Source organism: Anas acuta, chromosome 5 (assembly GCF_963932015.1).
Source record: "Anas acuta chromosome 5, bAnaAcu1.1, whole genome shotgun sequence".
NCBI lineage: Eukaryota > Metazoa > Chordata > Aves > Anseriformes > Anatidae > Anas > Anas acuta.
Window position 1 is genome coordinate 33,936,143 of NC_088983.1, and position 15,051 is coordinate 33,951,193.

Sequence of the window (15,051 nt, forward strand, 5' to 3'; positions counted from 1 at the left end):
AGACATTATTCTGTCTTTTTATTAATTAAAGGGGGCTTATAAAGAAAGATGCAGAACAACTTCTTGTATGGGCAGATAGTGATAGTACAAGAGGGAACATTTTTAAAATAAAGAGGCGAGGTTTAGGTTTGATGTTGTGAGGAAATTCTGGATGGTGAGGCACTGGAACTGGTTGCCCAGGGAGGTTGTGGATGCCCTATTCCCAGAGGTGTTCAAGGTCAGGTTGGATGGCACATTGAGCAACTCGGTCTTGTGGAAGGCATCCCTGCCCACAGGAAGGGGGATGGAACTAGATGATCTTTAAGGTCCCTTCTAACCCAAGCTATTCTATGATTCTAACATCTAAGGACCCAGATCACCCTGTCATATACAGCTCATCAGCCTTCTACTTCTCACCTTAGTTTTCCTGCTGAGCTGAGCAAATTTCTCCTCCTGAGCTGCAAGCATCTTCTCAAAATCATGGTGTTTCTTCAATAGTTCCTCTACTTCAGACACAGAATCCTGAGTTGAAAAAAATTAACAGATACAGAAGTCCAAAATCAAGTCCATCAGAAAGAGTAAGCCTGAGATTTTCAGATTTACCCATTCCATTTAGCCAAATGATAATTCTAAAATTATTTCAACTGAACATCTGAAGTCCTGATAGCGTGTGAAAAATCATAGTTTACACAAAAATGTCTTGTAGCTTGCAGTCTGCTGTACATGAAAAAAAGAATTCAAATAGCAACCCTCTTCTTTGTCCATTGAAGCCATGCTTACGTGCAGATTAAGTACTTAGATTTCAGCTTGAACTAGACACAAAACTTATTCCTACCCTAAGGACAACATGTGCCTTAAACCTGTTCCTTGCTCTGTCTTTGTGTTCTAATATCTGGTTTTGTGAGAGTGTTTTCCTATCTTCAAAACCATCATAAGATAATCAATTGAAATTGAAAAAAAAAACACACGTGGATGCTGGTCTATAGAATTCTATTTATTCTACAGAATTCTATTTATTCTATAGAAACTTACAAGCTAACCATCAAGCTGTCTATGCAAAACATTCTACTGCCCCAACAGAAGGTGGGGAAAAAAACAAAACACACACTATTTCCTTTCAAAGAAGGTTCTCATACCACGATGGAACCATCTGCAATCTCTCTTTTTCTGTGAAGAAATGGGATGGAATTCTCCTCAGCCTTCTAGCAGCCCCTGGAAGCCACCAGCTACTGAAACCTACCATCATGTAAACTACAGCACCTGTCCAAGGCTCACATCTGTAAAAGGACCAAGCTTCTGCCCCCTGTAATCTGAAGGCTGCATTACTGTTTAATTATGATTTATTTCAGACCTGAGCTGAAACATGCTCCAAACAGCCTGTAGGTCCATTTCAGTAGTGTTGTGCTTGTCCTTACTCACCCCATAGCTAGGATCTGAAAGAAAGCCCTCCTTGGCAGTCAGCCATGCTTCTGCTTGTTCTAGCTCTCTGCGGAGCAATTGAATCTCCCAGTTTTCTTCATACAACTCTTTCCTCATGTTCCAGCTCTCCTTTACCTTCTTCATCAGCTCTGACAGCTCTAGCAGTTTTTCTTCAATCTAGAAAAAAAACATTGGAAATGCCAGGAGGTGAAGGATCCAATCAGACTTTTGTTTGACAGTCAGCTAGAATGTAATCTGCCTTTGTGATCCAGAAGATGACCTCTAGATAACTTTGTACTCAGAGACCTCACCCCACGCTATAGCTGATGGCATTGTGATGTATTTTATCCTAGTTTTTGCGTAGCTAGATGCCAAAATCTTATTTATGTGGTTTATCTTTTCTGTGGAATAGCAATACCTCCCTACTCCCCCCACATAGTCAGTGATTATTGTTTTATGGTTAGATTCAAAATCAGTTTTTGGAGGAACAAGGAAGAATTTTATAAGGCGCTTTTCTTTTCCACATGTAACATGAAGTCCACAACGTTTGTAAGAGAGAAATACATACGATTGTCCCACTTAGTTTTTCCGTTTTGAAAAACAAACAAAGCTGCAAATCCTGCCTATTTAATAAGCCTTCTTTGTTCACTCTCACTTGTAAAACATTTAACTCATCAACACACCTCCACAGACATGAAATGTCCATTCTTCATTAGGTCATCTCCTGCCCGCTGCATTTCTTCAAATTTTAGCCACTGCTTCTCTATCTCACGTTTGTATTCCTCATGACGCTTGATAAGCAGCTCAGCTCCCAGGACATCATTTGCTAGTTCCTCAGATATTACTAATGCATGCATCTCATTGGCCCAAGCCCTACAAAACAGTCAAAAGGGTAGAAATGGAAGAAATATGAGTCTATTGTATACTCAGGAATGCACATATCCCATGACTCTGGACACAAAGACACAGACTTATTTGCTTAAGAAAGACATGAATATGTAAATGTATTGATGTAGGTTTGCTCACACATTTATGGATTTTTATAACCTTTTATAATAATCCCAGTGCTGTTTCAATACATAGCCTGTTACACAGGCAGCTGCAACATCTATACATACTGGAGCACTGAACATTCAAATGCTTAGAAGGAACTCCTGCAACTGCAGATTTAAACAATGTGGGACGTTTAATTCATTTTTTTTTAAAGATATGTTTTGTAGATGCTTTTAACATTTGGCATTTCATTTGAATTCAGATTTAAAAAGAAGAAGAAAAAAATAGTGGAATTTCCCAGCAATTAAATTATTGCAAAAAACTGACACCTCATGAGAATGGACAGGAGAGTATACGCATGTGGGCAATAAGGTTAAATAAATGTGTGCAAAACAATTCCAGCATTTGAGCAAGTGCTAACCTATTTTAGAAGGTTAACCTTTAACGTAGTTGCTTTGACTCTAATAAAAGTGCTCACTGGTGTCTGTACAGGTGTATAAATTACTTGAATATCCAGCAGACTCCCCCATAGTCCTACAAAATCAAAGGTGTTTTTTAAATTGGAATTAAAACTATCCAGAGTGACTGAATTCTCCAAGACTGTCTAAGAAACAGACTACAGATGTGGGCTTGTTGTGCACACTGTGCTGAAGTGGAGTGGCACGGTCACCTCTCATGTGTGGTGTATTCTGTGAAGTGCTGTTGAGAAGATCCTATGTATTATTATTACAAGAAATTTGCAAGCAAGCTGTAGAATACCTGGGACAGGAATCAAATAACCAAAAGGTGTAATTTAGAAAATCCCACAAAGGAAAGACCAGAAATAAGGCCCACAGCCAAACTCAAAGAGCCAACACATACATCAGCTCCCTGCAGTCACTGAAGTACAGCTGGACTTGTTCTGCCTGGCTCAGTCTCGCCTTTCTCTCCAGAAACTTCTTGTCCAGGTTTTCCCAGCACTCATCCACTTCTGTGAGTCTCTCCATAATGTTTTCCTTGAGTTGAGGGTATGTGCGGCTGAGGTGCCAAGCCTCTCCCCGAATCCGTTCCAGCTCTTTCATGATGGCTCCTAGATCTCTCTGGAACAGAGAAAGAATGGATTGTAAGACCAAGTCCTTAATTACATCTATCAAAAGCAGATTTTAAAGATGGTGCGTATCTTTCCTATCCACTGGCAACAGAGAGGCTGGAAGCATGCCTTCATCCAGATTTTTCCTCTCAATATCCTCCTAGTACCTTTCAACATTCCTCATCAAACATCAAAAAACCTTCTTTAGATGAGACAGACACACTGCTTATGTTGTTAAGTGTGGAGCCGGAGTGTCTTATTGCAGTTCAAATGACACCTTTGCAATTACAATAACAATTTGGAATACACTTTAAGAAAGAAGATTATCCTGAGAAGCAAAAGTAGTAATATCACCATGGTAAAAACAGGAAGAAAAGGGCCCCCTTCTTTGAAGCAAAAAGGATATTATAAGGTGGAATAAATGTATATTTTGCTGGCTTGCCAACAAGGTAGACAAGAAGATTTCAAATCAGGCAATCTCCTGTTTTTTCTTTTTTTTCTTTTTTAATTTTATTATTATTTTCTTCTCTTTTTGTTTCATTTCTTGTAATTTATTTACACTTTTCTTCTACTGCTTCATAACAGATCCCCTTACCTCGACTCCCTCAAGCTGGCTGAGAAGTGTTTGTACACCTGGAAGATCATATCCATAATCATCTATGTCCACCACTGCCTCCTTCTCCTGCATCCAGCCCTTTACTTCATCTACATCGTGATCATACTGGTGAACTTGCTGGGCTGCTCTTAGATGCTGAAATAAAGAAAAAACTTTAATTGCAATACAATATATCATGTCTGTAGTGCAAGAGTAGGCAACCCTGATATCATGTCCTAATGAAGTACAGACTGAACAAGAGCAGGAGTGAAACACCTTCCCATTAAGTCATATAATTTCCCCAAGTTCTCTTTTTCAATGTAAAGAAACAGAGGTATCCAAAGAGCAATTTAACCCCATGTAAGATGAACAATCAAGACAGAGAGCACCAATTGCCCTCTAAAAGGTACCTCTCTCAACTATAGAAAGTGTCCTAGAAAACTGGCTTTGAATAGAGACCCAAGCTCCAGTGAAATAAGGCGAGTTGGGTGAAAATTAGTTTTTCTGAAATGAGATTTATTCTAAAACTATTTAAAATTTAAACTTTATATTAACAATTGTCATGCATTAACTGCTGCTAGCAGACAACAGTGGGCATAAACTATTTCATATTTGAAATATGTACGTAACAGTAGTAAAAACACTTGAAAACATCTGACATTAATGTTCTCCTTGAACCAAATTAAAATGTTGAATTCAATTTCTGCTTTTCTAAATACATCTGTGACTGTAGTTTCACAAAATGGAGTGAGCTGATTTAACAGCTAACTGCTGCCAAAAGGTAAGGGTTTTGGCTCTGGGTTCCCCATCACCTTCTCTCCCATTTCCATTCTTTGACTTCAACAACTCACTAACCCAGAAAAAAATATATTGGCAGTTTCCCTCTCATTTAATGAGTTAAAGTGGTTCAAAAAGAAAAAAAAAAAGTCCAATGAGTGCCAGAGCTAGCTTCCTGTAAGTGGTGGTAAACCACTAGGCTGCCTTAGTTTTTAAGGAAACTGGAGCTAGTAGTGAATTTAGGAAAATGGAATGTCTTTAGGCCGATAAGTATCTTTCATGTATAAGCCTTGCCAGGAACAGTAGGGTAAGCAGTGGCTGTAAATGGAAATGGATCAAGAAGGAAATGAAGAGGATACACCTATTACTCTTACCCTTGTGTTTTAACATTGGCAATAGAAACAGAAGGATGTGTGAAAAAGAAGGGAAATCAATGTCCCAGCTATTCATGCATTTCCTACCTCTGTCCTTGTCTGGATAGCATGGCATAGTTTCTCCCACATCTCATTGATTTGCTTTGTTCTCTTCTGGATAATGTCTGTCTTGCTGTGTCCATCCTTCTCTAGTTTAGCTGCTAAATCGTTTAAGGAGAGAACTTTGGAATGTCCCATAGGTTTTACTTCATTTACAAAATCTTTAAACTTCTTCTCCTGCACCTATAGGATAAATGGGGACACAGACTTAGATATAAGAATTTCTTCCTGCCTCTTCCTTCCTGCCTAAAGAGGCAGAAGAAATCATTTTCTTTGTACTGTGTAACACAAACGCTATGCATTGCAGACTGTAAATGCAAATCAGTTGATAAACCCAGATGATCTGGAGTCAGAAGAAAGCACCATTTGTCTTGATCATTAAACATCTTATGTGGCAGAGAAAAATCACCCTCATCCTGACAGATCATCCCCAAATCAAAAAGCAAGGAAACAAACCCTTTAGCCTGTACACGTATGAAACAGCTGTTGAAAGCATTAATTCAGTGAACTGAGGAAACTATATCCTTCTGTACCATGTGGAACTAGAGCTGTGAATGCTCCATCCCAGGATTTTCCACTGAAATAGTTGCAAGCTATGGCCACATTATGAGGTCCTGTCAAATTTAAAACAGGGCCAGAAGTGATATGTTCTGACTGCCACTTAGCCCATGAAAAAGCCAACTTTCTGATGCACCTATTTTTTCTACTGGAGGATGTTACTACTGAAAGCCCTTCATAAGCAGATAGCAACCAGTCTGAGTCCTTACTGCAGAGAACACTGGTTTGCTTAGTTTTTGTCACTCTAACATGTTTCATGTTCAGCAGCTACACAACAATTTTTTAGCAAATATATTCCTGCTTTGCCACACAATGCATACAACACCTTTTACTTTCTTTTACCTCAACACCATCTAAGTCCTGCCCATAGTCATCGGACTCTGCTATAGACTGTTTACTGGAAAGCCAGGCATCCACCAGCTGGAATTCTCTTTCAAACTGATACAGCTGGAATTGTTCTTGCAGGCATTTTCTCTGGGTCTCAGCCTTCTGTAGGAGAGACTGATAGTCTGCTAGGATCCTCTGGAGCTTTGAAAGTATGGCTGGACTGCAAAAAACAAGAATCAGAAGGTATGTCTTTGTTTTACTGCTCTTTTTGAACACTGTCTTTTCTGATAGGTTGGATTTGCAATACTTTCAAAATACAGAAGAGATCAGACACTGTCATGGAGTGAGTTACACCAACACATGAAAACCAACTAGCTAAGGAAATTAAAGTATCTTATATGAATCACTGCTCTTTTCCTTCTCCCCAGACACAAAAGCAAATTGGCAATGAAAAACAATGAACTATCAAGAACGTCCATTTCCTTTCTCAAGCGCAGTGCTTGTTGAACCTTTATGGTTACACATAATCAGAGTTCAGCTGAGAACTAGATGACAGTTCCTTAGAGTAGGTAGTGGGCAAAGATAGTGATTGGTACTAATTGGCCTGTTGTTGAAAAAACAACAGTTAAGAAAACATTAAAATGATCATCAACCTTTTTGAGGGGCTTAAAGTGTATGATGGTGGTGAAGGAGGGATTGATGTAAATTGTATTAAATTTTAAATTGTATTTCTGAATAAGCCAAACAGCTACTAAAGGACAAACTTTTCCATATTTAGCTTCTGTAAAAAAATTTTTGTTAGACCTGGAGCAGAAGCCTGTTTTTGCATTCCTACCTCTCTGGGTTGTTGCTGTTTATTAAGCCAGCACCTGTCTCCTGCACTTTCTCAATCCGGGGCCTGAAACCCTCCATGTCCAGCTTGGTGGCTTCAAGTTTACGAAGTAAAGCTTGGGTGGATTCTTCATTCTTTCCATAATCAGAGGTCTCCAGAATGAAGCTCCTCTCTGCCAGCCAGGCCTCCACCTCCAGCAGCTGTATAAAAATACAGGGATGAGCTTATGTACAACTGCAATTTATGTAAAGACAAAGAAAACTGGAAAGCATTGGTACCCAAAGAGTCACATCAGTCAAAACAGAAAGCAGCTTAGATGCCTTCTGATCTAGCAGATGGTATTTCAAAAAATACGTACCCAGAACCCAATACTTATGGTTACTTATTTATGCATAATTGTAGTTATGTGGCAAAAGCAACTGTTAGTTTTCTGTAGTATCCACGTTTACCAGATATGAAAAATGAGAACAGTATGAATTCTGCTCCTATCTCAGCACTTGCAGCCACTCAGCAATACAAGTATCTCTCTTTTTAAGCAAATAAAGACAAAAAGAAGTTTCTTACAAACCATCCCTACCTCAGTCAGGAACCGATGAGCCTCGTATGACTGCATGAGCCGCTGTCTCCTCTCTCGAGCCTCTGCCTTCAAGTTTTCTACAGAAGTCTCAAGCTCCTTCATATGTTCCATTATCTTGTGAGAGGCTGAGTGGCCTCCCCTCACCAGCTTCTGCCCTGTACTGAGCACTGCTTTGGTCAAAGCATCCCGACTGCTTATCTCATTCTCTAAATTCTGGAAAAATGACAGACAAAAATGAGAGCCATGGAGATTTTTCTATCAGATAATGTAATTGTGCAATTCCATTATAAATCTGTTTTCTACACACAAAGAAGGGTCAGACGTGCAAAGTCTGATTGAATACTCTGAATGGGAGTGGAAGAGTTTTTCTGGGTGAAGGAGCAATAAAAGAAAGCAAATTTAGCCACAAAATTTGGACCTTGTCATGTACCCACCTCAGAGTGTGGAGGGAAGAGATTCTAACTACAAACCTCTTACCTGTACATTCCACTGAAATATACCCACTTTCACTCACATTACACCATGTTTCTTGAATTAAAACATGTCTAAAGGACAAAAGATTTATGTATGTGCTGAGCAGTATAAATCATTTCCCAGGACCTTTCTAGAAGATGCAGCTTTACCTAACAGCCATTGTGAGCACTACTGAAATGCATACTAATGGACAGCCAAGAAAGAGGACAAGGAAAGAAGAAAAATTAGCTGAACCAGCTCTCAAAGACTATTTGAAATTAATGTTTGAGACTAGTAGATTTTCAAAACCATATGTATACTTCTGTATACCCCTTCATATGATCTTTGGTGGGCAAGGACCATGCCTTCAATTTGTCTGTGAAAGGACGTTCATTCTATGGCTAACTAAGCCTGAGCACCTTGAACACAAAGCAAAACCCAGCATTTTATAATTGTTCTATTGATTTTCTCAGCTATAAAGCAGGTGGTTTCAGAGTCAGAGTTCAGTGTTGTGGTAATGTAGAAGAGATGTCCTGTGGGGAGAGGAGCTGCTCTTTCAACTTAAGTATCAGGCTTGGCTGCAAAGCAGCTCTGATTCTAATCTTGCCTTTAACTTCCCCCTATTAATTTCAAGACAGCCACTATGTTGTTGAAAAGTGACACCATATTTGACCCCAGCAGAACAGAATCCAGTGGCAAACATTATAAAACATCATGTACTGTGTGTTAATAATAAGCTAGCAGTGTGAAGAACAACTTTGCAGTTGAACATTTAGGAATACGTATTCACAGCACTCCATTTATATCAAAAGGAATTTTTAAAAAGGGGTGCTGGGGAAGTGAGTGGAAACTTTGTTTGCCAAACCAAGCAGCTATGTTATGTATGTTATACTTGTGTGCAAATGCACACAGGACAGTAATTTTTTTTTTTTTTTACACTGGAACATTTCATGCACTATCACTTTTTTGGTAACAAACCAATGACTGATTTTACAAATCAAGCTCAATAAGACAAACAATAGAGGGTGGAACTAACAGCACATTCAATTTTTGACTAATATGTTATCTCTGACGTTTGTTTGCCTGTAAACCAACAATAAAAAATAAATAAATGTTTAGAGACTAACTACTAAAAGATTCAGATTTAAAGCCTAGATTTTAATCTTGCTTCCAGGAGAATATGAAGCAAAATGGCCTTTTGTTATACACTGGTATTATGGTTTGTATCTCTCATTCTCAAAGTTTATTGAAATATTTTGAGACCTGGCCAATTAACACAAAGAATTGCAGCCTAAACCATAACCTCCACTGTTCCCTAAGTTACCCCAAATATTTTCTCAAATTAAAACAGCTCAAACATTCCTTCCTTCCATAAACCTAGCCTACTTCCCTAACAGGTAAATAAACCCATAATGTTCAGGAGTAATTACCCACATAGCAACATGCATACTTGTAATCATGATGAAACAAGCCTTTGCTCTTACTGTCTAATTGTAGAGTCACCAATTGCATCTCGCTTAAATGCAGAATTTTTACAAATATGAAAACTTACATCAGATACTAAGAAGGTTCAAGCAATTCAGAATATACCTGCAGGTCTTAGACAGGAATGTTCTGGCAGACACATTTAAAACATTTTACAGTTCTTCATTAAACTGTGAGTACACCTAGGATAAATCTACTTTTAAAGAGACTTCATCCTTGCCCTAGTATGCCACCTGTACCAGTCTTGACCTTTTACCCTGGGGACATTCCAATTTTTTTTTATTTTTTTTTAAAGTTCAGAGTTTTATTTCTAGACATGCAGATTGCACCAAATGCCTGTGCCTACAATATTTATTTATACATACATGCACACTTCCTCCTTGTAAGATCTTCTGTCTTCCCCAGTGCTACTGCAGATTTTCCCCACTGGCACTTGAACAGGCTGTCATTTGCTAATATTAAACACCAATAGCTGCTGGAAACTTTTAGCAGTTTTTTTTCCCCCCCCTCCACCTCATGTTTGCAAGAGACAATGCTCCTTAATCAAAAACGATTAGAAAGTCAGTTGTTGTTTTAGCAGTATTTGAGATGACAGCATTCCAGGCACTGCTGTCTCTGATGGCCCATCTAAACGTTGTGAAATAACTCAGCAGCTATCTTGAAAGTTACCACAGCTAAGGATCTTATCATCCTGTTAACTCCCTCCCTCCACAGGAGAAGGAGTTGGGAAGTGGTGGTGGGGAGGAGATGTTTTTCTGTGAACTCATCCTCAGACATCTGAGCAATGAGTTTGCCTGGATGTACTTAACAAGTTTCATAGCATATTTATTAGGACATCTGTTACTCAAAGAAGCTATGCCAGTATGCACAACAGTTCACAAGATCTAGTTCACATTGTAATGGCCAGTTTTTGAACTCAATTTGCAGAAAGTGCCAATGTGTCCACAGAAGAGCATACAGTATGGTCCCTACAGCTCTGCAATGATAAGCATGGAATCCCACATGCTGCTGTGTCATAGACATAGCCTTCAAAAAAATATCACTATTACCAACCAAGGATAGAAGTTATCCCTGGCATCATGAATCCTGCTAGTCAAAGCACAGTAGATCAAGTTTGTCAGAGGCAAACTGAATTCCAGTGTTCTCTCTTTGCTTCTAAAGATTGAGCATGGTTCTTTATGATGTTACCTGGTGCTTTTCCTGTAGACTCTGAACAGTTGCTAGGGATTGGCCATAATCCTTGGAGGATGCCATGGGGAGTTTCTCATGAACCCAAGCTAACTCCTCATCAACATCTCGTAAGAACTGGTATTGAAGTCTGCTTGCCTCCAAATTCCCACGTCTCTCCTGCAGAGGATCACGTAGACTTTTGTATCTGCAGATTTTAAAGAGAACCTAATGAGGACTGCAGAGTAGTACAGGACGAATGCAAAAGGTTCTTTTCAGAATGATATAGAGAAAGAAAAAAAAAGGTGCACGGAAGAAGAAGGCTGAGAAAAATAGGTAAAAAATAGCAGGAGACAGGCCAGGCACTAACACACCTCTGCACCAGCTGATCCACTCTATCTTCTAGCTCATCGGCAAGGAAATGTTTCTGCTGCTGGAACTCCTGAGCTGTGTTCACTAGTTCTTGCAGTCGGTCCCTATGGCCAGAAATGTCTTCCTCCAGTTCCTCTTGTTTCTTCAGATGACTGTTCAGAACCACCAGATCATTGCTACTATATGGTGCTTTCAACTCATTTTCCACATCTTCCAACCATTTTTCCACATCCTCTACACTCCGCTGAAAATTAAGGGCCTGGAGACAAGCAGGACAAAGTCCAATTAAACTGTTAGGATATATAATACAATATACAATTTCAGCCCCTCTAGATAAGAATCACATATAAATGCAGAAAAACTTCCCAGTGCTCAGTGACCTCTTCCCAGATAATGATGGCAGCCCAAATGAAGAGGATTCAGTCATAGTGAATACAGATATGGAGTCAGAGAACACAAAGAGCTAATCTTACTTGTGTTGTGTTGCACAAATACAAACGATGGACACAGTACCTTAAAAGGGTACCATTTCACAGAATCAGTGATCTAAATCCTGGTCTAAACTGGCAGCAGAAAGGAACACAGCCTACAAATCCTTTCCCCTCACAAGAGATCCCCAGTTCTTCCCGCAGTTCCATTTGTTCAGTCCACACTTGCTAGTTTCTTTGCTCTGATGGTCTCGATGAATCAAGTCTGATTATCTGAAGTGACTCAGTCATATGTAAGATTGTGTGGCAAGGCAGCCATGCTACCTCTGGAAATGACACAAAGACCCAACCAATGGCACCCCTGCATTACCTTGTATGTATCCTGCAGCTTGGCCCGTTTCTCTTGGCAGCTTGCTAGCAGTTCCTCCCATAGCTCTTCCATTTCTTGTAGCCTAGACTGAATGGCCTCAGGGGCGTAGTGCTTCTCACGGAGCATCTTCTCCCCTTCCTACAGCAGAGAGAACAAAGTTTTCTTCCTTTGCTGAATATATCACAATGTATCACCTTTGTCTCAACAAACAAAGTCTACTGGCACAGCTATGTAAAAGGACAGCTGCAGCCATCGCTTTCTGACATGAGGAGGATGCAGAGATGAAGAAAAAGAGATAAAGGTAAAATGCTTATTGCAAGTAGGGCAGAAGCTGATTTTCTTGTCTTTTTAACCTCTAAAATTATTTGAAATGCCAGAAGAATAGTAACAGACATCTAAAGGGTAAAGAGAATTTTCATTATGCAACAGCTACATTGCTTAAAAGCTGGCAGGGATCCTAGTTTGCAACCATGATTTTTTTTTTCTATGATGTGCCATATTCCATGATCATTGCTTGAGATTGTCCAGCCACCTAGCCCTTTCTTTTCCCTTTCTTGCATGCTAAAGAAGTGAACCACTGCATGAGGTAGTAAAACCTCTAGTTTAGATGGATGTAGTTTCACCCTTTAGTCCCCCTGTCATGTTTGTGTTGTCTAAACATAAAGGGTTCTGCAATACTGGACACAGATGAGTATGATGAGGAACTCTACCTTTAATGCTTAGTTATCTCTTGCAAAATACAGCTAGCAAGTACTGTGCTGAGAATAAGGTTAATAAACATGTAACAGTCTGTCCTTCCAAACTTATCATCTGATTGCAGCTTCTGCCAAGTATCTGACAAAGCTTGTCAGACTTCCCTCATATCTCTCCTACTAGCATGCCTCTGCAAAGGCAACACTTGAAAACTTGTCTTGATCTTTTCTGTTGGATACAGCTTATCTGACTTGTTGAAGTTGTGCATCCAATCACCTAGGTTCCCTGCTGGAAAGGAACAGATATACCTCCAAAGTGTGATTCACACCAGAGAGAAGTTTCTAAAGTCAGTGGAATGAATCACTCTTGAGAGCACCTATCTCCTTCCGTTGCATGCACAGTGAATATAGATAACAAACCCATATTAAACACTAACAGATAAGTTGAAAGAACCCTGTGGGCACACAAATTTCTTGGCAGACCAAAAGAACAAGCTTCCCAACCTCCTCAAAGACAGAATGAACAACATCAGTGAGGGGACAATGATTTCCCCTTGCTTGTTCGAGATCTCTAACTCAGTCTGCTTATAGTCTTTCACACCAGCTGCCCAGCCTTGCCATCAACCAGCTTCTGGAGGTCACCATCCCTGGAGGTCTTCAAGAAACGTGTAGATTTAGAACTTAGTAGCATGGTTTAGTGGTGGACTTTAGTACTAGTTTAAAGGTTGGATTAGATGATCTTAGAGGTCTTTTCCAACCTTCATGATTCTACGATTCACTCACAGATTTGATGGAGTCCAAGCGATTCCTATTGGCCATGATCTCTGCTTGGAAAGCCTGGTGCTTCTGAAGTTTGGTCTGTAGATTGCTTGGATCCTTCCAGCTATCATCCTGGGCAATGCTGTTCTTCTCATTGATCCAGGCAGCCACCTTTGGAGAGGAAAGAACAGAAATAGTAAAGAACTTCAGTATGTCTCAGTTCCAATCTGCCAGGCTCTCCTCTAGCATGTATAAAACATAGGATTAGTGAGTGGGGACACAAACGAGTTGCCCTTTTGTGATTCTGCTTCCCTAAGCTCCTCATGTTTTTCACAATGAGGTAACTCCTACACCTCTGTTTACCAGCACTGTCATCTGGAAATGGATCTGCCTCCATGAGACATTTCCTATAGAGTGAGAAAGTGTGTGGGCACAGATGTGTACATACAGAAGAAAGGGCAATTACCTCCCTATTTCTACCCTACCATCCATATCTCACAAGAAAAGGACTTATATGTCTGTTCCCATGAATTATGATATAATGGCACATTTTGTATTAAGCACCTATTTCTTACAGATTTTGCTGTGGTCCAAATGGAGGGAAGCTGTGACTTGAAAAGTGAAAAATATTCCTTCACTCTTATCTTCATATTTTCCAATATAATCTAATTCCAGACTTGGTTCCTTGATTTTTCTCTCAGTAAATCCCTTCAGGGATTCAGACCTATGCAGCACAGTATGTTTTAAGAACCAGAATACCGTGAATCCTGTGTAATTGTACCTCATAGGAATTCTTCAGAAACTTCTGCAGAAGCCTTGATTCCTCTAGCAGATGTCTGCGAGCAGCAGCATTCTCCAGCAATTTCTCTTTTCTGAAAGGAAGACAGATGTGTGAGGAAAAAGCCACAGAGTGATTTAGATAGTATACTGGCTTTCGATTTTTATCTCTAAAAAACACATGATCTAACACTTGGTGTCTAAGAGAGAACTGTCCATAATATGCAGCCTTCCATGATTCAGACTGTCAGAGAAGATGCTCAGGACACTATAGGAATTTGATTACTAGCAGATAAATATGTTTAAAGTATGCACAAATTCTGTGTGTATGATACCTGCATCTAGGAATCACATTACTGCCTTTCAGGGGACAACTGAACATAAGGTCAGCTGGTTTCTATATGGAAAGCCTATGGGTATAATGGTATTTGTCACTGAAAATATCTGACAAGCCAAAGCTACAACATCCTTTCATCATTCTTCCAAATGTGAACCTGCAGCACTTTATTCGTGTTAAGACAGGCATGAAATAGTTTGATCATATTAATAATTTTGTATGCTTGCTTTCACTGTAAAGGATTTCTAATTTATTTCTGTAAATTTTACATACATCTCTTCATCTACCATAGAAATGAACATAACCACTTCCAATGCTAGTATTTGTTTAAGATGAACACTACGCAACATGCCAGGAAAAATAAAGTAATTCACACAAAAGGCCAAGATCTAATCAGAAAGAACTGCAAAATGCCCTAAAATGATAATTTGAGCTGGGCTTTCAGATCAGCCCACTAGAGCAGTGAAAAAGCAGTTGTGTATGAAATGACCTTTGTCGATGGTATTTAATGACAATCAAATATTTAATGGCACAGCAGGCCTCCGTGTGTTGTCTGCAGCATTGTCCCTATGGCCCAGCCAGGGTACAGAATTACAGGAATACTGCCTTTTT

The 15,051-nt window shown here is 39.5% G+C and overlaps 1 protein-coding gene across 1 annotated transcript in view; it reads right to left on the bottom strand.

The window, feature by feature from the left end:
* The window catches only part of SPTBN5 (spectrin beta, non-erythrocytic 5), a 106,281-nt gene that overhangs the window by 6,813 nt on the left and 84,417 nt on the right, over positions 1-15,051 (bottom strand). The window contains exons 51-64 of the mRNA XM_068683943.1: positions 14,107-14,197; positions 13,350-13,496; positions 11,875-12,012; positions 11,079-11,335; positions 10,726-10,912; positions 7,600-7,812; positions 7,026-7,222; positions 6,206-6,410; positions 5,294-5,488; positions 4,056-4,211; positions 3,253-3,470; positions 2,082-2,271; positions 1,399-1,575; positions 397-501 (exon numbers count right to left, since the gene is read on the bottom strand). Coding sequence (XP_068540044.1) covers positions 397-501; positions 1,399-1,575; positions 2,082-2,271; positions 3,253-3,470; positions 4,056-4,211; positions 5,294-5,488; positions 6,206-6,410; positions 7,026-7,222; positions 7,600-7,812; positions 10,726-10,912; positions 11,079-11,335; positions 11,875-12,012; positions 13,350-13,496; positions 14,107-14,197 — 2,476 coding nt within the window. The remainder of the gene's footprint in view (positions 1-396; positions 502-1,398; positions 1,576-2,081; positions 2,272-3,252; positions 3,471-4,055; positions 4,212-5,293; positions 5,489-6,205; positions 6,411-7,025; positions 7,223-7,599; positions 7,813-10,725; positions 10,913-11,078; positions 11,336-11,874; positions 12,013-13,349; positions 13,497-14,106; positions 14,198-15,051) is intronic.